This window comes from Vipera ursinii (assembly GCF_947247035.1).
Source record: "Vipera ursinii genome assembly, chromosome: 5".
Classification (NCBI taxonomy): domain Eukaryota; kingdom Metazoa; phylum Chordata; class Lepidosauria; order Squamata; family Viperidae; genus Vipera; species Vipera ursinii.
In genome coordinates, this window is record NC_139518.1 from 79169461 (window position 1) to 79196833 (window position 27373).

Genomic DNA, 27373 nt, shown 5'->3' on the forward strand with positions numbered 1-27373 from the left:
CAAGTTTGAAGACCCCTGTTCAGAAAGCCAATGAAGTAACTAGTGATATAGCACTTAGTTGAACTGACAGTAGTGCCTGAGAGGAAATCGGAAAGTCAGAACAGAGCTGGAAGGGACCTTGGAGGTCTTCTAGTCCAACACCAGCTGCCTGCAATTAGTGCAGGTTCGAGTCCCACCAGGCTCAAGGTTGACTCAGCCTTCCATCCTTCCGAGGTAGGTAAAATGAGGACCCAGATTGTTGTGGGCAATAAGCTGACTTTGTAATAATGCCGCTTGGGGTGTGTGTATGAAAGCCCTAATAAGCAGGCATATACATAGAATGAAGGCTACTGCTAAGCTTGTAAGCCGCCCTGAGTCTTCGGAGAAGGGCGGGATATAAATGGAATTAAAATAAATAAATTAAATAAATAAACCCCACTGCTCAAGCAGGAGACTGTAGCAGTCTATTCTTAAAAAAAACCTCCAGTGGTGAAGCACCCACAACTTCTGAAGGCAAGCTGTTCCACTGGTTAATTATTCTGGCTGTAAGGAAATTTCTTCTTCATTGCTTCTCTCCCTGATTACGTTTTCGCTATTGTTTCTTGTCTTGCCTTCTGGTGCTTTGGAAAATAAATTGACCACCCCACCCCACCCCATTTTTGTGGCAGCCCCTCAAATACTGGAATACTGCTATCATGTCCCCCCCCCACAGTCCTTCTTTTCACTAGACTAGCCAAACCCAATTCCTGCTAGCCGTTCTTCATATGTTTTTGTGTCCAGGCTTTTATTTTTATTTTTTTATTATTTTAATTCCATTTATATCCCGCCCTTCTCCGAAGACTCAGGGCGGCTTACAAGCTTAGCAGTAGCCTTCATTCTATGTATATGCCTGCTTGTTAGGGCTTTCACACACACCCCCAAGCGGGTGTGTATTATTACAAAGTCAGCTTAATTGCCCCCAACAATCTGGGTCCTCATTTTACCTACCTGGGAAGGATGGAAGGCTGAGTCAACCTTGAGCCTGGTGGGATGCGAACCTGCACTAGTTGCAGGCAGCTGGTGTTACTTAAGGAGGCATTAGCCCACTGCTCCACCAAGGCTCTTTTAATCATCTTAGTTGCTCTTGTCTGCACCTTTTCCAAACTCTCAACATCTTTTTTCTAATGTTGTGACCAAAATTGGATGCAGTATTCCAGGTGTGGTCTTACTAAGGATTTATAAAAATGATAAAAGGGGTTCTTTTTTATTATTTATTTATTTATTATTGGGACTTATATGCCGCCCTATCTCCCGAAGGACTCGGGGCGGCTAACAACAATAACATACAATAAATACAGAAGTTAAGATAAAATTAAAATTAAAGGCCTCTGTACAATAAATTAAAATTAAAATAAATTAAAAAAATTTAAAGAATGATTCATTCTAAGATTGACAAATCAGTTGGTAGCAAACAGCTCATTCACTTACTGGCATTTTAATATTGAAGCACTGTTTGTAGAAATGGCTTTAAAAAATTTTCTCTTTTAAAAGGGGCCTGCGAGGTGCAGAATGGAGGAGTTAGGTTTTGAGACTGTAGATGATGCAGTCCATTACCAGTTATTCCTGATACATGAATCAGAAGACCCAGAACATCATCAAGATATCCTACAGCAATATATTGAAAAAATACTAGCATATTTTGCCCCTATCCTGGTTTCCTACATCTGGCAAAATGAGTCATTTAATCTAAAGTACAAACCTGCAAAAGGTAAAACTGGATTTATATCTAATTGTGTCTTTATACACACTAGCAATCCTACTGCAACATTCTCTGTCTCCTTAAGCACTTTCTGGTGTATGTTTTGGAAAAGGGGGGGAATAGTATTCCCACTGTTGTAGTGGCAGTGTTGTTCACAGCTTATTTTCTCAAGAAACATGGTTATTATTGTTTATGTTTCAATTTGAGATGACTTGAAACTGTGTAAGATTTGATTCATACAAAACATTTTTTTAAAAAAAACAGCCTTATGTTTTTATATTCTTATATATTTATCTGTTGCTTAAAAAGGTAAAATTAACAAAATTTGATTAAACCATGGACAGCAAACAGTTTACCAACCCCCATTTTCTGTACCCACAACCCCAAATCACATGCCAAAATTTGGTGATGAAATTGCCAACATTCAGCAGTACAGTTTCCCACAACAAAGCAGTCATTTTTGGCAACATAAAAAAATTGGGAAAAACAGGAAAAATGTAATCTTTCTCCAGTGACTTCAATGACATATGCTCCTAAACACTTTGAAGGGCAGTCAGGCCAAAAAGATTGCCCATCCCTGTTCAGCTGTTTATCCTAATTATGAGAACATTGTACTGTTCCTTTCTCTTTCTCTTATCCCTGCTGTTTCCTTGCATTATCTTGTTTTATCTTCCTGCCAATCTCTAGTACCGAATACAGAATGTTTTTTTTTTAAAAATTGATGGTTAATTATGTAAAATAAGTCCTAACAAATTGTTACCCCAAAAGATTTAAATGCTTAAAGCAGACAATGAAAGAGTAGTAAGAAAAAGAAAGAATGAAGCCGCTGTGTATATGTGAAAAATTTGCAGTTATTCCAATAACAGTTATTTTGACGTGATTACAGTAAGATAATCCACTCTCTTTTGGGGGATTTTGCTCCCATGGTCATGGGGATGCTGCAGTGGTCATAAATGCGAAAAACAGTCGTAAGTCACTCTTCAGTGCTACTCTAATATTGAAAGGTCATTAAACAAATGGTTGTAAGCCAAGGACTAGCTGTACTTAAAAGCTGTCAGGCTTGCTCTGGGAATCTATTTACAGTATTTGTTAAATAACAAAGAGAAAGTTATTTCTCTAAAAGTAGCAAAATTTTGCTCTATTGCGTATGAGTTTGTCTCACAAATGGTTGCTAATAGTTCTTATTGTCAGGGGGATCGTTTTGTGTTGTTTTATTGCTTGTACATTTATTGGTCAACTGATTTAAATAAAGTTCTTTCTGTTGCTTTGGTTTGTTTTAGTATAGATGGATTGAATGTTTTAGGCCCAGGCATGTGCTGTTTAGAAATAATAGAAAAAACTTACAGCTTGTTTTTTAAGGCAGTGGATTACTCTCCAAGTTTAGTTTGTGAACATTTCGTTACCTGACTAGGTAACAGCAGCAGCAGGATGATAATCACAAAACATTTATAAGCTAAGGAAAATAGGCAAGAAAATCCTGCTGGTGATGTTATTTAGTCTGGTAACGAAACATTCAGAATAAACTAAATTGAAACAAGCTTGGAGATCAAACCACTGTGGAAATACGCTGTTTTAGGTTTTGGAGTTAAGCGTCAATGCTTTTAATCTTTTATGATCTGTCCTGAGTCACTGCTGATAGATGGGTGACCACATAAATTGGTAAATAAGATACTGAATACTAGGATTGACTGCCAAATGTTTTCTGGGAATCATCTAATAACTTCTGTTCTTCTAGGAAATCTGCCTGCTCACATTGCTGGTCTCACAAAGTTTGGAGATAACATTGAAGATGAATGGTTTATTGTTTACCTTATAAAGGAAATTACAAAGGAATTTCCAGAATTATTAGCTAGGTATTTTTATTTGCTGATTAAATAGATGATGATTTTAGCTGTTCCTTGTAAACATAATTTAATGCATTTAACTTTGCACACGCTTTACTGAAATAAAGTTTGGAGGGAGGGGAGGAATTTTTCTGTCAATAAAGACTACATTATTGCATGGTATCCATATGCATTGAATTAAATTAGGACACACTAATTCCACATTATGAGAGAATACTCTTTATTTTGAACAGAGTGGATGATAACGATGGTGAATTCCTTCTGATAGAAGCAGCTGATTACCTTCCAAAGTGGTTGAGTCCTGAAAATAGCATGCATCGGGTAAGAGATTTAAGAATTGCAATAGTGGCAAATTTAAGAATGTCAAATACCTAAAAAGCTAATTTTTAGGAATATATACTGTAATTTATGTTGAATTTCTTCATTATGTTTTTCTGTAAGATTTTGGAGGACTTCATCCTTTCATTGATAGACTTGATAATTTCTGAGAGACTGTAAAAAAAACTTCCAGATTTAAGAAATTAATATATATATATATATATTGTCAGATATTCTTTCATAGTGGAGAATTATGCATAATTCCATTACCAAAGACTCCTGAAGGGAAGAAATTACTACCTGGTGTAAACCCTACAATTTCCCAGGTCCTGAAATTGTTTTCTGCCCATTCTGAGGATTTTGTGGCTTCAAAATCTATTAAAGCAGCAGTTTATAAACGCATCAATGGGTAAGTGACTGAATCTGAATATACATGTTCAGATATATATATACCTGTATATACCTGACATGCTGGTTCATACACGTTTATTTATAGTAGTTATTTTTGTTCACAATATTGGGAAGTAACATCCTGCAACATTTTTGTTCACATGTTGGGAAGTAACATCCGGCAACATTTTACTGAAATAAAAATAAATAAAATGTTGCAGATTATCTAGTTCTTCCCTCAAAGTATTGTTATATTGGCCTCCTATGAATAAAATGTAGTTTATATCTCTGGCAGGGATAGCTAACAGCCCAGAAGATACTGTAGGCTCAAAATCCAAAAGGATCTTGACAGACTTGAATACTGGGCTCTTATCTATCAAAATGAAATTCAGTGTAGGTAAAAGTTCTACACTTAAGCAAGAAAACCAACTCTACAGGTACAGATTAGGTCAAACCTGACTCAATGCCAGTAACTCTGAGAGGTGTCTTGGAGTACAAGTGGACAATTACTTAAATATGAGCCAACAGTATGCAGCGGCAGCCAAAAAAGCCAATGCAATCATAGGCTGCATTAATAGAGGAATAGAATCAAGATCACATGAAGCATTAGTACTGTTTTACAAAGCCTTAGTATGGCCCTGCTTGGACTATTGCATCCAGTTTGGGTCACCACGATATGATAAAGACGTTGAGACTCTGGAAAGAGTACAGAGAAGAGCAACAAAGATTATTAGGGGGCTAGAGGCTAAAACATGAAAAACAGTTACAGGAATTGGGAAGTCTAGTCAAAAGAAGGACAAGGGTGACACGAGAGCAATCTTCCAGTATTCGAGGGGCTGACACAAAAAAGAGGAGATCAGCCTATTTTCCAAAGCACCCAAAGGCAAGACAAGAAACAATGGATGGAAACTAATCACTGAGAGAAGCAATCATGAACTAAGGAGAAAGTTCACAACCAGTTGAATGGCTTGCCTTCAGAAGTTGTGGATGTCCCATCACTGGAGGCTTTTAAGAAGAGACTGGACAACTTTTTGTCTGAATTGGTATAGACCAGGGGTGTCAAACTCAATTTCATTGAGGGCCACATCAGCATTACGGTTGCCCTCGGGGGGCCGGGAGGGCGTGGCCAGGTGGGCGTGGCCAGGTGGGCGTGGCCGGGTGGGCGTGGCCAGCTCAATGCTGCTCACTCAGCGCAGCTTACTCAATGAAAGAAAGTTGGCAGCAGTGCCCCTGAGGGGCAGGCAGGGTGGCAAAAACAGTTTTTAGCGCTCAGCTCTACTCTACCAGCAAATCAAGCAATCACACCAGGGTTACCCTTGTAGGTAGGTGCACTTGAAGCAGGCAGAGTGCCACTCAACCTGGTTCCCAGAGGGCCAACTTCCCCCTTCGGCCTCGAGTCCCCCGAAAAAGCCTAGTGGGGTGGGGCCGGATATTGGCTCATTTGCAGGCACCCCGATGAGCATTGCATAGCCGTAAGATAGGTAGTCCTCGTTTAGCAACAGTACAGTTACAACAGTGGTGACAAAGTAACTTTGCAGCCAATCCTTGCATTTAGAACTTTTTCAGGTTTGTGTGGCAAATGGCAGCTGAAGTAAGAACCTAAGTCAGTTGCAGTTTCACTGAGTGACTGCATTGCTTAACAACCAAGTGGCTGGTCCCAATTGTGGTCGGTAAATGAGAACTACCTGTATTTCTATGTCGTTTTTGGTGTGGTAGAGGGCTTCAAATTCAGGAAACCTTCCTAAAAAGGACCAGAGACTTACTTTCCCCAGGCTAGGAGTGCCCCTGAAGTACACACACTTGAACAGCAATTCAACACATAATCACACTTCTGTACCCATGCCAGCTTTTCAAAACCACACCGGCAGCAGGGGATCCCACTTCAGTTTCCATTTTACAGCTTTACCCTGTGCAGCAGAAACCCAGCAGCTGCAAAATTACCCGTAACACAGCCTGGAACTAAAGGATTCTGCCCTCGGCAGTGATAGGTAGGCAGTTGAAGCAATCAGTGAAGGTCTTCCATAATTTTATGTTATACAGTACCGCTGTTTACCACAAATCTTGAGTGGGGCTTCTAGTTCCAACAAAATGGGCTGGCTCAGGAAGATCTCTCGTGACTTCAGGCATATGCCCAGAATCTCATTTTCTGTGAGCTGAACATTCTTGCCTGGATGTGATCCTTGCACTTCAAGTACCCGGCACAGGAGCCCATGCGTGAAAGAAGCCCGGCAGAGGAGCTGGAGTGGCTCCACTGCTGGGGGCGCCTCTTGGCCGGGCCTTGCAGGATCTGGGCTGGGCGCCTCTGCTCGCCCTCAGCAGCGCCCGGCAAAGTAGCTCGCATGCGAAACAAGCCCGGCAGAGGAGCCGGAGTGGCGAGCAGAGGCGCCCGGCTTGGATCCTGGAAGGCCCCAGCCAAGACGCGCCCCCAGCAGTGGAGCCGCTCCGGCTCCTCTGCCAGGCTTCTTTCACACAAGGGCTCCTCTGCCGTGCTTGTTTTGCGTGCGAGCTACCGTATTTTTCGGACCATAAGACGCACCTGACCATAAGACGCACCCAGTTTTTAGAGCAGGAAAACAAGAAAAAAAATATTCTGAACCAAATAGTACCAGTATACTAAAACAGGGCTTTTCAACCTTTTCATCCATTGTACCACTTTTAGGACAAGGCAATGTCACCCAGCAACGTGTCAAAAACTTAACCCCCCCTAAAAAAGAAAAAAAAAGATAAAGTACAGGTAGTCCTCGACTTACAATGATTCACTTAGTGACCGTTCAAAGTTACGACACTGAAAAAGTGACTTATGACCATTTTTCACACTTATGACCATTGCAGCATCCCCAGGGTCATGTGATTTACATTCGGATGCTTGGCAATCGATTCATATTTATGATGGTCATATTGTTCCAGGGTCATGTGATCGCCTTTTGCAACCTTCTGAGAAGCAAAGTTAGTGGGGAAACCAGATTCACCTAACAATCATGTTACTAATTTAATTTCTCTCTCTCCTTCTCTTTCTCTCCCTCTCTCCCCCTCCGTCTTTCTTTTTCCTCTCCTTCTTTCTCTCTCTCCCTTTCCTTCTTTCCCTATTTTTCTCTTTCCCTCTATTTCTCCCTCTTTCTCTCTCTCCCTGTTTCCCTCCCTTTTTCTCCTTCTCCCTCTCTATTTTTCTCTTTCCCTCTATTTCTCCCTCTTCCTCTATTTCCCTCCCTCTTTCTCCTTGTCTCTCTCTCCCTTTCTTTCTCTCCCTCTTTCTCTCTCTCCCTCTATTTCGCTCCCTTTCTTTCTGCTTCTCTCTCTCTTTCTCTCCCTCTCTATTTTTCTCTTTCCCTCTATTTCTCCCTCTTCCTCTATTTCCCTCCCTCTTTCTTTCTCCTTCTCTCTCTCCCTTTCTTTCTCTCCCTCTTTCCCTCTCCCTCTTTCCCTCTCTCCCTCTATTTCCCTCCCTTTCTTTCTGCTTCTCTCTCTCCCTCTTTCTCTCCCTCTCTATTTTTCTCTTTCCCTCTATTTCTCCCTCTTCCTCTGTTTCCCTCCCTTTCTTTCTCCTTGTCTCTCTCCCTTTCTTTCTCTCCCTCTTTCTCTCTCCCTCTATTTCCCTCCCTTTCTCCTTCTCTCTCTCCCTCTTTCTCTCCCTCTCTATTTTTCTCTTTCCCTCTATTTCTCCCTCTTCCTCTATTTCCCTCCCTCTTTCTTTCTCCTTCTCTCTCTCCCTTTCTTTCTCTCCCTCTTTCCCTCTCCCTCTTTCCCTCTCTCCCTCTATTTCCCTCCCTTTCTTTCTGCTTCTCTCTCTCCCTCTTTCTCTCCCTCTCTATTTTTCTCTTTCCCTCTATTTCTCCCTCTTCCTCTGTTTCCCTCCCTCTTTCTTTCTCCTTGTCTCTCTCCCTTTCTTTCTCTCCCTCTTTCTCTCTCCCTCTATTTCCCTCCCTTTCTCCTTCTCTCTCCCTCTTTCTCTCCCTCTCTATTTTTCTCTTTCCCTCTATTTCTCCCTCTTCCTCTGTTTCCCTCCCTCTTTCTTTCTCCTTCTCTCTCTCTCTATTTTTCTCTCCCTCCCTCCCTCTCCCATTGTCCCTTCCTTCTTTCCTTCCTTCCTTCTTCCTTCCTTCCCTCCCTCTCTGTCCTTCCCTCTCCGCGTTAGAGCAGTACCTACGGAGGCAGCCCTGCGGCCCGGCTTTCTCTTGCAGAAGGCAGACTGGAACGGAGCAAGGAATGCGAATCGCCCGATCTCGCGCTTCAGCGATCTCCTCTTCTCGGTTTCAGTTTCTCTTGCTACAAGACAAAGCAGGCTGAAACGGAGCGAGGGAATCTCCCTTGCTTTGTTTCAGCCTGCTTTCTCTTGTAGCAAGTGAAGCTGAACCCGAGCAGAGGAGATCCTAGGAGCGCGAGATCGGCCGATTCCCATTCCTTGCTCCACTTCAGCCTGCCTTCTGCAAGAGAAAGCCGGGCCGCAGGGAGATTGCAGGAGCCAATTGCAATCTCCCTTGCTTTCACTTGCGGAGGTTGGGGCTGGCCTGGGCATCTCTCCCCCTCACCGGCTGGGTGTTGTTCGTCCTCCCCCCCCCCCGCGTCCCACCTCACTTCCTCCTACCTCCTCCTCCTCCACTTTTTTTTTGGAGCCGCAGGAGACTAATAAGATGCAAATAGTGCTGGGTTCCACCAGCCCAGTGCACTTGCCTCCTACTGAGCAAGTGCTCAGCCGGGCCGGCGCCAAGGTGGTGGGGGCCGGACCTTTGTAATTTCTGGGAGAGTTGTGCGGGCAGGATTCAATCATGTGGCGGGCCGTTTGTGGCCCGCGGGCCTTGTGTTTGACATGTCTGGTATAGACTCTCCTGCTCAAGCAAGGTGTTGGATTAGATTACCTCTAAAGTTCCTTCCAACTCTTATTCTATGTTCTATCACCTTCCTCAATGTCAGTTCATAGTAGATGTAAAGGTAAAGGTTCCCCCGCACATGCGTGCTAGTCGTTTCCGACTCTAGGGGCCGGTGCTCATCTCCGTTTCAAAGCCGAAGAGCCAGCGTTTGTCCGAGGACGTCTCCGTGGTCATGTGGCCGGCATGACTAGATGCCAAAGGCACACGGAACACTGTTACCTTCCCACCACAGTGGTCCCTATTTTTCTACTTGCATTTTTACGTGCTTTCGAACTGCTAGGTTGGCAGAAGCTGGGACGAGTAACAGGCGCTCACTCTGTTATGCGGCACTCGGGATTCGACCCGCCAAACTGCCGATCTTCTGATCAACAAGCTCAGCGTCCCAACCCACTGAGCCACCGCGTCCCTTATAGTAGATGTATTGTAGTATAATTTCCATAATAAAACCAGGAAACAGTTCTTTTGACCACTTACTGTAGGCTGCTACTGCATAATGATGTTATTTGGGAGATATAGGTAGTATAACTATTGATACACAGGCTCTCACTTATACTTGATTTTTGGTGTTGTTTTTTTTAAAAAAAAGACCAGTTGAAAATTTGAAAGATTAAATAAAATATGAAAGCAGCGCATTCATTGTAATAGAGTTCAGCGGTGGGAAGTGTTGTGTTTCTCTGTAAACAAAGGAAAGTAGAACCCAGACAAGGGTCTGTGTTAGGCAGTAGCCTGCATCTGAATTGTTGAGCCACTTGTGATACAAATAAGAAAACTGGTTTTTCCGCCGGTTTGAGCAAATTTAGAAGACAACCAGCAAAGTAGCTTAAGTTAAGCTCCTCCACATATATACATGTGTGTGTGTGAGATGTTAAATTATATGGGACGTCCACAGATTTTTATTTTTATGTTCTAAAAGAGTGTAAGCAAGCAACCTATATCAACAGTTTCCTCTATCAGGATTGTGTCTCTTATTTTTTTTATTTTTTGCACCTTGTTGCAATTTTGTGCCTTAGGTATCCTGAGAAGATCCAGACCTGTCTCCATCGAGCTCACTGTTATCTTCCAGCAGGCATTGCGGTAGTTCTGAAGCAACGTCCTGCATTAGTGTCAGCAGCAGTCCAAGCTTTTTACCTTCGAGATCCCATTGACTTAAAAGGATGCCGCATTTTCAAAACCTTCCCCCCTGAAACACGTGTGATGGCATCAGTAAGTGCAGATTAAGCTTCCGAGTTAGTCTGCGCAATTAATTCGCCCCGTTGTATGTGGTTTACGAATGATTTATTTGGGGTTTTAATTCTGCCCTTTTTAAGTACAAGTCTTAACAACCTAACTTGCCTAATCTCCAATCTCTTGTATAATTCTATAATCTCTTGCTTGCTCTCTCTTGTATAATTCTTCAAATAATATTACGAGTAGCCCTCACTTGACAAGTGCCTTGGACAGCAACCCTTCGCACAGTCCTGACCTTTGTGACCAATGCCCTCATTCACAAACCATTGCCAGTCTGTAAAGCAAAGGAGAGCTGAAATAAAATCATGGTGTTTCACTTAGCCACTGCTTCACTTCGTGTTGACCCCGACTGTGGTTGCTAAACAAGGGCTAACTGTAATAGGCCAAAGCAGATTCAAAAAGGTTTTCAGAAAAACGAACTGTCAACATTGCTAACATTGGATGCTTTTGCATTGACAACAGATAGAAATGTAGGCAATTTTTCCCTTTTGCTTTTAGAGTTAGATAATGCTGGGAGGGGGAATTTGAATGAGAGTCCAGCTGGATATAACTACACTAAACATAGCATGAGAATCAAGATTATTGAGCCAGAGCTGATAAAGAATTGTTGGGCTGGAGAGCCGGAGAGGAAGCCTTGCTTCAAGCTAATTGGGGAACGTGATTTATGACTGCAAATTGAAGGAGGGAATTGTGCTTTGATACTATGTCCCCGGTGGAGGGGAATTCAGTTTTTGGCTTCGATTATGTACGTGCTGATATGCTACTCGAATAAAAGACCCTTAGGCTAAACAATGCCTCAAAGTTCTTTTGAAGAGTTTCATCTGTCTGAACCATGACATGAATCTTTAATAAAATATTCTGATATTTTTCAGGTTACTTTTACAAAGTGTCTATATGCACAATTGATTCAACAGACATTTGTACCAGATAAACGGAGCGGCTACTCATTACCTCCTCGTTCACATCCTGAATACAAAGCTTATGAATTAGGCATGAAATTGGTAAGCATCTACCTTGACCCTTGATATTTTTACAACAAAATATTAATTTCAGGATACACACACACACACACACACACACACACACACAGAGAGAGAGAGAGAGAGAGAGAGACAGACAGACAGACAGACAGACACACACACACACACACACATACATATATACAGATACACTGTAGAGGCACACAAACAAACACGCAGGCTACCAAAGACCAGAATCCATACACAAAGTAAATTCATCGAAGAGAATACATATAATAGAACTCAGATAAGATCAAGATGCTCACGGCAGTATTCTCTAATTGCCTATGTCCTCTTTGGCTCTCTTGTCAAATAGGATTTAATGGGATTTCTTCTGGTAGCCAGATTATCAAGATAAAACTTACAACATCAAACCAAGTGTTTTATTAATTTCACTTCCCCTGCTTTGGAAAAGGGAAGAGCTTTGCACGCTTGCAACGCCTTGAGAATCTGCCTAAGGGAGGGTATTAATACAGGCTCTAGAGAAGTATTTAAAGTAGGTAAGTTATTTTAAGTAATTTCTAGGATAATGTCTTGAAGTTGAATATAAATATTTTGCTAATGTTTATGTTACCAAACATTAGCTAACATATGTTAGCTAATGTTAAAATCTTACTAAGACAATGCTCAATTTATCCCATTATTCAGCCTCTTTAACTTGACAGAAACATGTACATCACCCTCTAATATTCTGTTTTAATTCTTCATTAAAAGAATGCAATAAGAATTATAAATATTCCTATAGATATAGCAGGGCACCTCCCCTTGCAGTCAATTGGATTTTGACTCTGGTTTTCCCTGTGTGTTTTTATTCCAAATGTTCTTTTAAAGTATTTTGTCTAAAGATTCTTCTCTGGCAGGTGGCAGCACCTAGCTGAGTTTATTTAATCTTGACAAATAAGCCAGGTTGGACCTAGTTAATAGTTGGATGAGAGACCACTGGCACAATTTTAGGGCTGTAGATCAGATTAGGAATAAAAAGAAAAACCCATCATAGAAAATGGCCACAGCAAACTACTACTGCATATTTGGTATAATTGCTAAGCAAAGAAGGTGTTGAAGTACAATACAAAGCAAATGTCTTTACTTTGAAAATGTATTGCAACTATTCTTACATTAAGATGTGAATATTATACAGCTGGGGGTTTTTTTCCATATCGTTTGCAGGCTCATGGCTTTGAAATTTTATGCTCAAAGTATAATTCAGCTTCTCCTGATTCCAAGAAACAAATACTGAACGCTTCATTATGGGATAGCTTTCTTAGGGCTCTCCAGAAGAACAATTATTTTAAGGTGAGATATGTATATAAATTAGAAGAAAGCAAACCTGCCTTAGCTCTTCAATGAAATGGTCTGTTGTCAAGATAATGTTGCCACACTTTAAGCCAGACATGTCAAACTCGCGACATCATGTGATGTCACGCAACGTATCGGGACGGTTTTGCCATTGCTGGCAATGGGGTGGGCGCGGCTTCTGGATGATGCGTCTGGCCCGGTGGGCCAGCAGTTTGACTCCCCTGCTTTAAGCCATAGCCTAAATTTATATTTTAAAAGGAGTGATGTCCTCGCCACCCTGGGCTGTTAACATGATAGTGGGATGTAAATCAAATAAATATTTATTCATTGCATATTCGTAAAAATAATACCATCTCTGATGTTCAGAATGCAGCCTAAAACAGGATAGCTTGCAATGGTCCCAGTTGTTGGGATTATTTCTGGGCTTTAAAGGTGATCTAACAAGACCATCCAATTTCATGGAATTAAGCCCTTTTTCGACTGCTAAATGTCTGTTTGCTTTCTGTTGAGTGTAAACATACATGCAGTTCCTTATACAGTATACAGTTCCTTATACAGTCACAAACAAGGTTGGAGAAGTTCCAACTACTGAAATTTTTGATTGAATGGTATTTTGGAATGTTTTTGTTCACTTCCTAATTACACAGTTCAGCCCTTGTTTTATCATGAATGTTGATAACTACATTCAATAATGTCTTATGTCAGAATCCATTTATATCACATTTCATAAATGTGTGGTTAGAATACTGGGCCTATCCTAGGGATTCTGCCATCTCTCCAAGGGGGGGGGGGAGAGGATGTTTATTCAGATTGCCGTAGGCTGTTTTCAAAGACCAGGAAAGCTTTTGATCTGGGGGGAACAGAGGGGGAGAGAGTGATCTGGTTCTTATCTCCATTTGAAACTGAAAGGAAGAAGACAATAACAATAAAACGCAAGAAGTTTTCCCTTTCCCACGAAAGGGCCTGACACCTAAGTAACTGATGTGAGCCTGACCAAATGGACTCAAGGGGCGGGGGGGGGGTTGAAACGGGAATGCTTTATATAGTATTGAAATGTAACTCAATGTCAGATCCCATCTTGTATTGCCACAACCAATCTCATCCTAGTAAACATTTCCTTTTAGACAAACTTGGATCCAGGAGTTCTTATTTCCTAAGATGTGGATTGGGGTGGGTCCTGACATCTTTGACAGGATTATATCACTGTGATATGTATTAGCCTCTAATATCTTCTTTAAAAAACAACAATTGGGTTCTAAACTGGACACAACGGAGCAGTAATTACTAGGGTTGTGCAAAACTACTGAGTGATTTGATTTGACAGTGCTTATTGGCAGCTAACAACAAGGCAGATTTCCAGGCAAAAAGAAAAAAAGAAATGTACTTTGATGGTGTGGAATGAATTGGATGGCTGCGAAGGATGTTACAGTTCCGATGGCTTTTTCTGCTGCTTTTGTGGATTGGTTACAGACATTACGTAATGCTGGATGTTCACTTTTCTATTAGAAGAATGCCAGGAATGAGGAGTGATGGGCAGGCTCTATGACAGTGACAGGATAACCAGTCATAACTTTCATAACCCAATATTTGTGGCTATCCAAATTCTATCAGGGTGGAAGGCTAACGTTCCTTTAGGTTTCGTTCACATTCTTCTCTCTCGGCCTGTTTAATATGTCGCGGACAAGCGTTGACATTCTCTCGTGCTACGGAGATCTGATTTATTGGATCCTTGGTGCTCTTTGAGCATGGTACTTTTCTTGTTGCAGACGTTTCATTACCAAACAATGCAATATCGTTAGCACTGATAACGCTACCTAGTTTGGTAATGAAAGGTCTACAAACCACCACACTCGGAGAGCACCAGGAATCCAACAGTTCAACCCTGAGCTACAAATGTTCTCTTTTATAGGTCTGATTTAGCTGCAAACAAAAACAACAACATTTGGCTTCCTGTTGTTTTAGCACCAAAACAACAACTTTTGTGGTTTTGCAGAAAGTGTCTTCACTGTCTTGGTATAATATATTCTAAGTGTAGGTTAACAGATTTTAAAAATCGTTTTGTATATTTCCTTGTGGGTCTCTGACTAAAGAGGCCTCCGTTGACTATTGTTTTCTTTTTAAAGGGTGAAATGGAAGGCTCTGCTCAGTATCTTCACCAATTGCAAATGGCAGAAAACTATTTTCTACAGACTGTAGCCAACTCAGAAAGGTGAGATAAAGTTGGTTATGTTTAATTTCCTTGGTCAACACAGCTGACTCAGGAATTCTGGGAGTTGAAGCCCATGAGTCATAAAAGAGCTGAGGTTGCCTACCCCTGCCCTATACCATTTCACTCAAATGGCTGTCCAGTCTCTTCTTAAAAGCCTCCAGTGATTGAGTATCCACAACTTCTGAAGGCAAGCCGTTCCACTGGTTAATTTTTCTCACTGTTAAAAAAAAAAATTCTCCTTAGTTCTAGGTTGCTTCTCTTCTTTGTTTAGTTTCCATCCATCGCTTCTTGGCCTATCTTTAGATGCTTTGGAAAATAGGCTGGTGTTGTGATTCAGGGTCAGCCTGTGGGTTCGGCAGTTGGGTCGGACGACTCAGAGGAGGAGGAGGGGGGTGTTGAAGACCTTGCTGAGGGGGTTGAAGATCTTGCTGATGAGAGCCCTCAGCCAGGCCCCTCCCACTTAGTCACCACGGAGACCCAGCTGTGTGAGCCTGACAGCGTGGATGAAGATGACCCACAGCTGGCCCTGTTCAAGGACGCCCGACGCAGGAGGCAGTCAATTAGGAGTAAACAGAGGAAGGCAATGGGGCTCCTTGGAAGGAGGCAGAGAGAAGCCACGCCCTGAACTCTATATAAGGGGAATGTGTGGAGAGGGCTGGTTTGCTGAAGGCAACCGCTTGGATAGTTCCTGTTTCTTAAAGCTCCTGTTTCTTGGTTTGTCTTGTTCCGTTTGTTTTTGTAGCAATAAATTTGGCAGGCGTAATTCCAGCCTCTTGCCTTCTTGTAAAAGGGGTTGTCCCTGCCTTTTCTGCAGGGCCGGTAGCAGGCTGGTACAGAACAGCTGGCCTCCATTTCTTTGTATTGGAATACTGCTATCATGTCATCCTCAGTCCTTCTTTTCCCTAGATTAAACACCCCAATTCCTGCAACCATTCTTCATATCTTTAGTCCCCAGGATATTCCCTGCACTCTTTCCAGAGCCTCAACATCTTTTTTTATATTGTGGTGACCAAAACAGGATGCAGCCTTCCAAGTATGGTCTTACTAACGCTTTATAAAGTGGCACTATAATACTTCACGTGATTGTGATTCTATCCCTCTGTTAATGCAGCCTAGGATTGTATTGGCTTTTTTTTGGTTGCTGCCACACAACTGCTGGCTCATAGTTAAGTGACCGATCACTAGGACTCCCAAGATCCCTCTCACAGTTATTGCTACTAAGCCAGGCTTCACCCAATATGTACCTGTACATTTGGTTTTTCTTTCCTACATGTAGAACCTTACTTTTCTCTCCGTTGAATTTCATTTTATTAGATAGGGTCCAGTGTTCAGGTCTGTCAAGATCCTTCTGCATCTTAAGCCAGTCTTCTGGGGTATTGACTATTCCTGCCAGCTTAGTTTCATCTCTACATTTGAGGAGTTTCCTTTCTATTCCCTCATCTAGATCGTTTATGAAGATATTGAACAATACCGTTTTAAAACAGAATCTTGAGGTACCCCACGGCTTACTTCCCTCCATGTTGATTTAAAAAGCCGAGGTTGCTTACCCCTGGTCTAGTGAATTCTATCAATTATTCCTAAATGATTCTTGAGCCTTGTGGTGGCCTAGAGGTGGCGCTCTTGCCTCACAATCAGGAGGCTGAGAGTTTGATGCTCTGAGCGCAGTGAGTAATTACTTGCGAATTTCACATAGACATCAGGAAGGGCATCGGGCCAATAAATGCTCAGCTCCAATTGCCTCCCCCCCCCCAAAGGAACGGATTACACAGTCATTAAAAGGGGGGGGGGAAATCCTAAACTATTTTCATTCTTGTTTTCAATAACTAATTATAATGTTATAACCCAAATTATAAGAAATTTTACAGCAAATTATTTATAGCTGGGCTTGAAAATGATGTTCAGTGAGAGGCAGACAAACCACACTTTCCAAATAATATGGAATAACAACCAAATATTTAACCATTTGCTTTATGAAAAGCTTATTTATAGGTAGTCCTTGCCCAAAATGGAGCCCAGGATTTTGGTCATAAGTCATTGCTGTCATTATGTTTATTTTTTTATTTTTTTTATTTTAATCCCATTTATATCCCGCCCTTCTCCGAAGACTCAGGGTGGCTTACAATTTAAGCACAAGCCAATGTGCTTAGCAATAGCCTTCATTCTATGTATATGCCTGCTTATTAGGGCTTTCCCCCCCCAAGTGGCATTATTACAAAGTCAGCTTATTGCCCCCAACAGTCTGGGTCCTCATTTTACCTGCCTCGGAAGGATGGAAGGCTGAGTCAACCTTGAGCCTGGTGGGATGCGAACCTGCACTAATTGCAGGCAGCTGGTATTACTTAAGGAGGCATTAGCCCACTGCTCCATCAAGGTACCACATGACTGAACTCAATTTTACAACCATTGTTACGATAACCATAATGCAAGTCACTGCAGTTGTTAAGCAGATCAGATAGTTATTCAACCAACCAAGTGTATGCAAATCCAGCAAATCCATCGGCCATTTTCTACTGGAAAATATAAATGCTTATAAATGTGAGCCAGTTGCCTGGAATGCAATCATGTGACCCAGGGAGGGAGTGGCAGCAATCTTAACTTTGAGGACAGGTCATAAGTAGCTTTTTTTAAGTCCGTCGTAACTTTGAACAATCATTAAGTGAGGACTACTTTGTAGGGTATGAAAAGCAGTTCTTTCTACTAGTGAGATTATGATTGGATGAGTTGTGGAAAAGTAATTCTAAGCATAGCCACTTCAATATGTTTAATAATGTATTTTGGTGTTGTATTTCCTTTAATAGTTCAGTTGCTGTGAGCCCAGGGGAAGAAATCATGACAATCTTAAAAAAAAATTCCTTTAATTTGGAGGATTGGAAAAAGAGCTCAGGCGATCTACCTCCAGAGGATGGTAAGTAGTGGGAGAGTTTTAAAAATAATGATCAGAGTTACAGAAACCTATAAATAATGATTTTATTGATTGTGGGGTGGGGTTTTTTTGTTTTTCTTGCTTTTTTGGCCATCCGACAGGAATGGAAATGACATTTCATCAAATACTTTTAAGGCAGAGATCCCCAACCCCCTAGTCCGCAGCCCGGTACCGGTCCGCAACCTGTTGGGAATCGGGCCGCACAAGCAGCAGGTGAGCGAGCGCACGAAGCTCCATTCACGCACGCGAAACCATCCCCTCACACACAAACACACACCCAGGTTCACCATTGCCAGTCCCCAGAGCCGGAAAGTTTGGGAACTGCTGCCTTCAGGGTATTAAATACTGTTCTTCTTAGAATGCCATAGAATAGGGTTTGAAGCGCTACTGCCAAAATTTAATAAAATGTATGGGATAAGTGGTGTTTTTAAGTATCTGATTACAGCTGTAGCACACTACTGGCTCACAATTAAGTGGTGATCTCCTGGGACACCTAGATCCCTTTCACAGTTACTACTGTTGAGTCAGGTGGTGACACAGTGGCTAGAATGTAGTATTGCAGGCTACTTCTGCTCACTGTTGGCTGCCAGCTATTCGGCAGTTCGATTCTCACCAGCTCAAGGTTGACTCTGCCTTCCATCCTTCTGAGGTCGGTAAAATGAGGAGCCAGATTGTCAGCGGCAAATATGCTGACTCTGTAAACCGCTTAGAGAGGGCTGTAAGTAAGGCACTATGAAGCGATATATAAGTCTAAATGCTATTGTTATTGCGACTGCCTATTCTATACCTGTAAATTTGATTTTTCCTGTTGATACAGCCTAAGCCAGGGGTAGGCAACCTTGGCTCTTTTATGACTCATGGACTTCAACTCCCAGAATTCCTGAGCCAGCGTGCCTGGCCGTGGAACTCTGGGAGTTGAAGTCCACAAGTCATAAAAGGGCCAAGTTTGAAGACCCCTGCTTTAACCTGAGATAACATTGCATCAGACTGTTGGATTAGGCATCTAACACCATTTCTGTCTTACCTAGTAGTGTTAATATCCCAACTCATTTTTAGTGCCTATGAGGACCTAGCAGTAGGGGAACTATTGAGTACAAGATAGATATGCAAACTGTGAATTATTCTGATGATTCTGAATTTGGCATATAGCAACATGGCTTCATTCAAACCTAGTCAGCTCCGTCATATTTTCTGCAAAAAAACTAAAAGCTTTTTTCGACATTTCATCTTTTCCTAATAAATATGCAGCTGCTTGCAACTTTCACATATGTTTCACATAGCTGGTTCAGGAATTCTGGGAGTCGAAGTCCATGAGTCATAAAAGAGCCAAGGTTGCCTACCCCTGGCCTAAGCCAAAGCAGTCCTAGGCTGTATCATCACAAAAAGTGATAGTACCACTTTATATTGCACTAGTGAATCCACGCTTAGAATATTGTGTCCAGTTTTGGTAACCAAAATAGAAGAAGAAAAAAATGCTGAATAGAGTGCAGAGAATAGCAACAAAGATGATAAAGAGGTCTGGAGGCTAAACCATACAATGAAGGGAACTAGGGTATATTTGGCTTAAGAAAGAGAAGGATTAGGGATGACTTGATAGCTGTCTTCCAATACTTTGAGGTTTAATCACAGAGAAGAGGAGGTTGACTTATTCTCCAAAGAGGGCATGGCAAGAAGCATTGGTTGGAAGCTTGCTAGAGATCCAAGATTTGGAACTAAGAAAAAAATTTCGGACAGTGAGGATAATTAATCAATGGTACAGCTTGTCTCCCAAAGTTGTAGGTACTCTATTGCTGGAGGCTTTTAAGAAAAGTTTTAACATCCATTTGTCCAGGATGGTATAAGGTCTCCTGCCACGGGCAGGGGGTTGGATTAGAAGACCTCCAAGGTCCCTTTAAACCCTATGGGTCGAACATAAAACTTACAATATTATATTATTATTATTATTGTTTATTAGTCTGTCATTATTGTTTGTCAGTCTTATCATCTGGACCAGGGGTCTTCAAACCTGGCCCTTTTATGACTTGGGGACTTCCAACTCCCAGAGTTCCTCAGCCAGCGTGCCTGGCCGTGGAACTCTGGGAGTTGAAGTCCACAAGTCATAAAAGGGCCAAGTTTGAAGACCCCTGCTTTAACCTGAGATAACACTGCATCAGACTGTTGGGTTAGGCATCTAACACCATTTCTGTCTTACCTCGTAGTGCAGGGGTGTCAAACTCAATTTCATTGAGGGCCGCATCAGCATTGCGGTTGTCCTCGGGGCCGGGTGGGTATGGCCTGGGTGGGCATGGCCAGAGTGCGTATGGCCTACTGGATGGGCATGGCCAGCTCTACATCGTTGCATCAAGGGTGCCTATGGGGGCCTGGGCAGGAGTGGGACAGATCTGAGGGTCTTTGGCAGAAGGAGGGTCTCTGGGCCAGGGCCAAGGCAGTGGGGGCCGTTTCCTCACTGTTTCCAGGATGGCTTCGTGGGCCACGTGAAACCACTTCGCGGGCCGGATCTGGCCCCCGGGCCTTGTGTTTGACATGTCTGTCGTAGTGTTAATATCCCAACTCAATTTTAGTGCCTATGAGGACCTAGCAGTAGGGGAACTATTGAGTACAAGATAGATATGCAAACTCTGTGAATTATTCTGATGATTCTGAATTTGGCATATAGCAACATGGCTTCATTCAAACCTAGTCAGCTGCCGTCATATTTTCTGCAAAAAAACTAAAAGCTTTTTTCGACATTTCATCTTTTCCTAATAAATATGCAGCTGCTTGCAACTTTCACATATGTTTCACATAGCTGGTTCAGGAATTCTGGGAGTCGAAGTCCATGAGTCATAAAAGAGCCAAGGTTGCCTACCCCTGGCCTAAGCCAAAGCAGTCCTAGGCTGTATCATCACAAAAAGTGATAGTACCACTTTATATTGCACTAGTGAATCCACGCTTAGAATATTGTGTCCAGTTTTGGTAACCAAAATAGAAGAAGAAAAAAATGCTGAATAGAGTGCAGAGAATAGCAACAAAGATGATAAAGAGGTCTGGAGGCTAAACCATACAATGAAGGGAACTAGGGTATATTTGGCTTAAGAAAGAGAAGGATTAGGGATGACTTGATAGCTGTCTTCCAATACTTTGAGGTTTAATCACAGAGAAGAGGAGGTTGACTTATTCTCCAAAGAGGGCATGGCAAGAAGCATTGGTTGGAAGCTTGCTAGAGATCCAAGATTTGGAACTAAGAAAAAAATTTCGGACAGTGAGGATAATTAATCAATGGTACAGCTTGTCTCCCAAAGTTGTAGGTACTCTATTGCTGGAGGCTTTTAAGAAAAGTTTTAACATCCATTTGTCCAGGATGGTATAAGGTCTCCTGCCACGGGCAGGGGGTTGGATTAGAAGACCTCCAAGGTCTCTTTAAACCCTATGGGTCGAACATAAAACTTACAATATTATATTATTATTATTGTTGTTGTTTATTAGTCTGTCATTATTGTTTGTCAGTCTTATCATCTGGACCAGGGGTCTTCAAACCTGGCCCTTTTATGACTTGGGGACTTCCAACTCCCAGAGTTCCTCAGCCAGCGTGCCTGGCCGTGGAACTCTGGGAGTTGAAGTCCACAAGTCATAAAAGGGCCAAGTTTGAAGACCCCTGCTTTAACCTGAGATAACACTGCATCAGACTGTTGGGTTAGGCATCTAACACCATTTCTGTCTTACCTCGTAGTGCAGGGGTGTCAAACTCAATTTCATTGAGGGCCGCATCAGCATTGCGGTTGTCCTCGGGGCCGGGTGGGTATGGCCTGGGTGGGCATGGCCAGAGTGCGTATGGCCTACTGGATAGGCATGGCCAGCTCTACATCGTTGCATCAAGGGTGCCTATGGGGGCCTGGGCAGGAGTGGGACAGATCTGAGGGTCTTTGGCAGAAGGAGGGTCTCTGGGCCAGGGCCAAGGCAGTGGGGGCCGTTTCCTCACTGTTTCCAGGATGGCTTCGTGGGCCACGTGAAACCACTTCGCGGGCCGGATCTGGCCCCCGGGCCTTGTGTTTGACATGTCTGTCGTAGTGTTAATATCCCAACTCAATTTTAGTGCCTATGAGGACCTAGCAGTAGGGGAACTATTGAGTACAAGATAGATATGCAAACTCTGTGAATTATTCTGATGATTCTGAATTTGGCATATAGCAACATGGCTTCATTCAAACCTAGTCAGCTGCCGTCATATTTTCTGCAAAAAAACTAAAAGCTTTTTTCGACATTTCATCTTTTCCTAATAAATATGCAGCTGCTTGCAACTTTCAACATATGTTTTCCTTTTTACAGTCAGCAGTATTATTATTTATAAGCCACCCAGAGTCACAGTGTGCAGCTGTATAAATTTGTTTAATAAATAAATAAAAATTGTCCTCACGCTATATGCTACTCTTTTAGATGACAGTTGGCTGGAGATTTCTCCAGATGCTCTCGATCAGATTCTTAAGGAGACATCTGGCACAAATAAATCTGCTCCTGTCTCAGAGGAAAAGCAGAACTATGACTTGTCTGAGGTTGCTGAAAGCATGAAGGCTTTTATATCCAAAGTCTCAACATACAAAGGAGCAGAAACACCATGGTAGGTAGTTACATAACTGACTGGAGCATGCTTCCATTATAATGTAATAATTTCTGTATTGGTGAATCATTTTCAAATAATCTAAGCCAAATTTGCGAAAAGAACTCTTAGGCATTTATATCAAATTTATGTCTGTCCAAAACAATTATTACTTGGTAGATAACTTTTTAAGTATTACAAAATAAATAAGTATTTAAATTGCAAATGCAGCTTTTGTTTAGTGTCCTGAAACTGAACTTCATTTCTGCCAGAAAATAGCGGGTAAAAACTCAATTCTATATAACGTGTAGAAAAATAGCCAGAATAAAAGAATTGGATAGAGGCGATCTATACATCTGATTCAGGCAAACTGTATAATAGCAGAGATTACTGCATGTTTAGCTTAATTATATAGCAAATAATTTATCTGTTTTAAATGCAAGTTTGCTCAATCCTATTGCCACAATGGATACCAATGATTAACCCTTTTTTTTTAAAAAAAATTGTGACTTATACTGTTTCCCCGAAAATAAGACCCGGTCTTATTTTTATTTTTATGCCTCCAAAAGAGGCACTGTCTTATTTTTTTTGGGGGGGGAGGGGTGTCTTTTCTCCTCACCTCGTGGCAGAAACATCGACAGCCCCACCCAGCCGGCCCACTTTTTCTGCGGCCAAAGGAGCAGCTTCATTCTGCAGCCAAGAATGGGGCCCGCATTTCGCCATCAGAGGCCTTGTAGAAAGGCTTCTGCAGCCGAGAACTGAGCTACAGATGGAATCCATAGCTCGGTTCTCGGCTGCAGAGGCCTTCTAGCAAGGCTTCTAACTGTGAAATGCAGGCCAGAGCTCCCTTGTCAGCTGTAAAATGAAGCTGCTCCTTTGGCCGCAGAAGAAGTGGGCCGGTGAGGCAAGGCAAGTGCCAATCTATGGGTGTCCTGGCTGCAATGGTAAGCTCCGCCCCCAAACACACAGCCCATTCCTAGCTTGATTTTTAGGCGTGCGCCTTGCCCCAAAACTAGGGCTTATTTTTGGAGTAGGGCTTATGTTAGGCCCACCCCAAAAAATTAAGCTAGAGCTTATTTGTGGGATAGGACTTACTTTTCGGGGAAATACGGTATTTAGACATAATATTTACGTGGTCAATATTTATTTGTAAAAATCCTTATCACTTATATAGGAAAACCCATGCTGCAGTTCCATGCTGATTATTTTTTTAGGAACCTACCTAGATATTGTCTTTGGAGATTTTCAGTCATCCAGGTCATAGTTATCCCAAAGATGCTTTTTCACCAGGCAACTGGACTTTCTTGTTTTTCTTTGAAGACGTTTCGCCGCTCATCCAAGAAGCTTCTTGGATAAGAAGCAAAACATGCTCAAAGAAAAACACAAGTCCAGTTGCCTGGTGAAAAAGCATCTTTGGGCTACCTAGACATTCAAAAGAAAAGAGAGGGAATTTTCACCAAATCCCAGAGAATTTTTACTACCCTGCCTGTTCTAGAAAGGAGAAGTGATGAGGTGAAGAAGTCATTCTGTCGATAGAAATTGCTGCCGATTCTAAGAAATCATTTCCATAATCTTCTGCATTATATATATATTACCTCAAATACCAACGACAACATAAAATATAATTATGAAACCTTAACTTCCAGGTCTTCTGCTGAGGGCCCTGTCAGTTTTGATGTTGACTCATTCACAGAGGCTTTGGATAAAATCCTGGGTGAGTTGCCTGGATCAGGCAAGGGGATTAGAATGAAATGATCTGAGATTAAGTTTCCCTCTCGTCTCTGTCCTGGAGTCACATATAGGGCACTAGTTTTGGATACCTCATTTTCCCTCTCCCCAAGTATCTGTTGTGTACCAGCCTACTACCGGCCCTATAGAAAAGGCAGGGACAACCCCTTTACAAATGGCAAGAGGCTGGAACTAAGCCTGCCAAATTTATTAACGTAAAACAGAGCAAAACAAGACACGAACCATGAAACAGGAGCTATTCAAACGGTTGCCTTCAGCAAACCAGCCCTCCCACACATTCCCCTTTTAAACAGTTCAGGGTGTGTCTTCTCTCTGCCTCCTTCCGAGGTGCCCCATTGCCTTCCTTTCTTTACTCCTGATTGACTGCCTCCTGTGTCGGGCGTCCTTGAACAGGGCCAGCTGTGGGTCATCTTCATCCACCCTGTCAGGCTCACACAGCTGGGTCTGCGTTGTGACCAGGTGGGAGGGGCCTGGCTGAGGGCTCTCAACAGCAAGCTCTCCAACCCCCTCAGCAACCTCTCCAACACCCCCCCTCCTCCTCCTCTGAATCGTCCGACCCAACTGCCGAACCCACAGGCTGACCCTGAATCACAACAATATCAGTTGTTTCTGGTCTTATTCTGATGCCATTTCTGCATTGCTTCTAGGGCCAGATTCAGAGGAGCTGGACTCTGATGACTTAGAAGAAGAAGAAGATTTTGAATTTTTAGACAGTGATGAAGAGCCTGATTTAAAAGCTGATTCTCTAGGAGATACAGCATCTTGGAATGAAACAACCCCAAATCTCCAATCATACATGAATGAAATGGATCGTGAATTATCATCCACCACTATTGGCAAAAGCTTTACCAATCAGAAGAAAGAGGTACGTTTAACTTAGACCACCTTTCCGGTGACTTAAGACGAAGGCATGGCTGCCAGGGTTTTGTTGTTGTTTTTTTTCCTGTAAGTCAGCTACAATATGAAATTAGATAGCATTTCATAAGGTTTTTTTTCCAACCTAAACCAGGGCTTTTCAACCAGTGGTACGGGTACCACCTGTGGTACATTGGCACCTAGCAGGCGGTACGCGACCATCCTAGAAAAGTGGTAGCGGGGTTGGGGAACGAGCTGAACTGGTGGCAGCACTGCACAAGCCTGAGCGAGAGATCGCTGGAGTTGCAGGGCTGTCAGGGCTCAGTGGAAGTGCCAGGATCAGCACCAGGTTCCACTGGACCTCAGCGCTGATCCTGTCACTTCTGCTGAGCCCAGAAGAAGCGCCAATCAGCTGGAATGTTGCAGCATCTCCAGGGTCTTGTGATTTACATTCAGATGCTTGGCAACTGATTCAAATTTATGACGGTCACAGCGTCCCAGGGTCACGTGAAGTGACCAAAACCTGCTGCAACCACCCAGCAGATGGGGGGGGGGGGAAATAGAAACCAACCCCCACCCCACCCCCACTGCCAATCCTCAACAGAAATGCTCACAACAATGAAAACCTCAGACAGGAGGAAGAGCGCCACTGGGAGAGCAGGCAGGTGTCTTACTCAGCTGTGGCTTGGGGGGCACTTTTTTCAGTGCCATTGTAACTTCGAACAGTCGCTAAGTGAACTGTTGTAAGTCGAGGACTACCTGTATTTCATCACTTTTTTCTTTCTTTTTCTTTTTCTTTTTTTTTTTGGTCATCAAGTTTTTGACACCTTGCTAGGCGACTGGTGGTACTCAGATCTTGCCATATCCTAAAAGTGGTACAATGGGTGAAAAGGTTGAAAAGCCCTGACCTAAACGACATCCGAGTCCGGTGCTAACAGAAATATATCTTATATTTTCTATGTCGTTATTTAACATAGGTGAGATCTGGGAAAGTATTTCCACATGAAGACCCTAACACAGATTTGGAAGGCAGTCAGAGTAAAGAAGATCCTGATATAACACCTGTGGACATTGACGTGAACCTTGTAACGAACTTGTTGGAATCCTATAATGCTCAAGTTGGCTTACCAGGACCTGCTTCTAACATTCTGCAGAGCATGGGAGTATGTTTGCCAGATAATACAGACCACAGACCTCATTAGCCTTTCATTGATGCAAGAAATTGGTTTCCTCACTTAAAAGCTACATTGCTAAAACCTTTTTAATTAAGTTCTCAGAAGATGCTTTTGCAGGCAGATTTGAATCACTTGGGAGTATCCTTACCAACTACTTAACCATCTTGTGGAATCTGTTTTTCTGAAACAATAATTGTAAAGCGCCGAGAAAATGGACTCTTGCAAATATTTTTTATAATCCCCTTTTAGATTCATTAAAATACTTGGGATTTTCTTGCAAATATCTTGATTTTTATTTTTTTTTAAAGACACTATCTACAATTTTTAATAAACATTAAACAACTTTTCAGCGATCGGAATATGTTGAATATATAACGTGAGATACATATTTTGAGATATATATTAAAATGAAGCGATATAGCAAAACAAGTATAAGGATAAACAATTTAATATACAGAGAAGCAAATGCATGTTTTAAATGGCTGAAACACAATGCTCAGCATTCAGAAAGGAAAGGCATTAAATATATTACAGATGTCTCCAAATTAGCAGGAAGAGAATATTCCGAATAGCATCACCAGGAAGAAGAATCCCTTGTAGGTCTTAGTGGCTGGCACTAATTTGATTAATACTAATTTGATAGGTATGAGGCGGCATACCTATAAACAATGAGGCAGTAAAACTGAAAGATTTTTCTTTCAGTGTTTAAATACAGGTGAGTGACAGTACTGCAAAAAGGTGTGCTCTTTAATAAGCATTTTTGCTTCTCAGCTTCAAAGCTGAAAATGAATTTACATGGCAACATTTAGGCTACAGCTTGCATAAAGTTCAGGCCCACTCTACTAAAGTTTCCAAACTAGATGCTGTGAACCGCCCTGAGTCCTACGGGAGAAGGGCAGTATATAAATTGAATAAATAAATAATAAATCAATCCTGCCATGAATCCAATTATTGTGCAAGTAATTTCTTTTCAAATATTACACTTTGCCAAAGGATTTTGCAAACTCTTCAGATGACAAAATTCAGACAAAATCCAAAACAGCTTTTTTTAAAATACTGTTAACATAAAAAGTAAAATACAAAACAGAAGAGACAGAGAAAATGAAACAAAGGCATATATTCAACATCAACAATGGGGGAAAAAAGTATACAAAAAAAGAATCCAAACGGCTTTTTGCAGATGGCTCAGTTAAATGTAAAATGCTTGTCCTCT

General features: G+C 42.1%; 1 protein-coding gene across 1 annotated transcript; it reads left to right on the forward strand.

Moving 5' to 3' along the window:
* Positions 1-1509: 1509 nt before the first annotated feature.
* Positions 1510-27108, forward strand: ECD (ecdysoneless cell cycle regulator). The gene is made up of 13 exons (XM_083364781.1): positions 1510-1726; positions 3453-3570; positions 3795-3882; positions 4110-4288; positions 10145-10337; positions 11234-11362; positions 12548-12673; positions 14800-14885; positions 17684-17790; positions 22222-22402; positions 24028-24095; positions 24778-24995; positions 25963-27108. The coding sequence occupies exons 1-13, from the start codon at positions 1528-1530 to the stop codon at positions 26185-26187; spliced, it is 1917 nt and encodes a 638-aa protein (XP_083220907.1). The 5' UTR covers positions 1510-1527; the 3' UTR covers positions 26188-27108.
* The last annotated feature ends 265 nt before the right edge of the window (positions 27109-27373 follow it).

Coding starts and splice junctions, on each gene's coding strand:
- ECD (XM_083364781.1), top strand. CDS start 1,528: ATGGAGGAGTTAGGTTTTGAGACTGTAGATGATGCAGTCCATTACCAG. Junction 4,289..10,144: donor GTTTATAAACGCATCAATGG/GTAAGTGACTGA, acceptor TTTGTGCCTTAG/GTATCCTGAGAAGATCCAGA. Junction 22,403..24,027: donor AAAGGAGCAGAAACACCATG/GTAGGTAGTTAC, acceptor CTTAACTTCCAG/GTCTTCTGCTGAGGGCCCTG.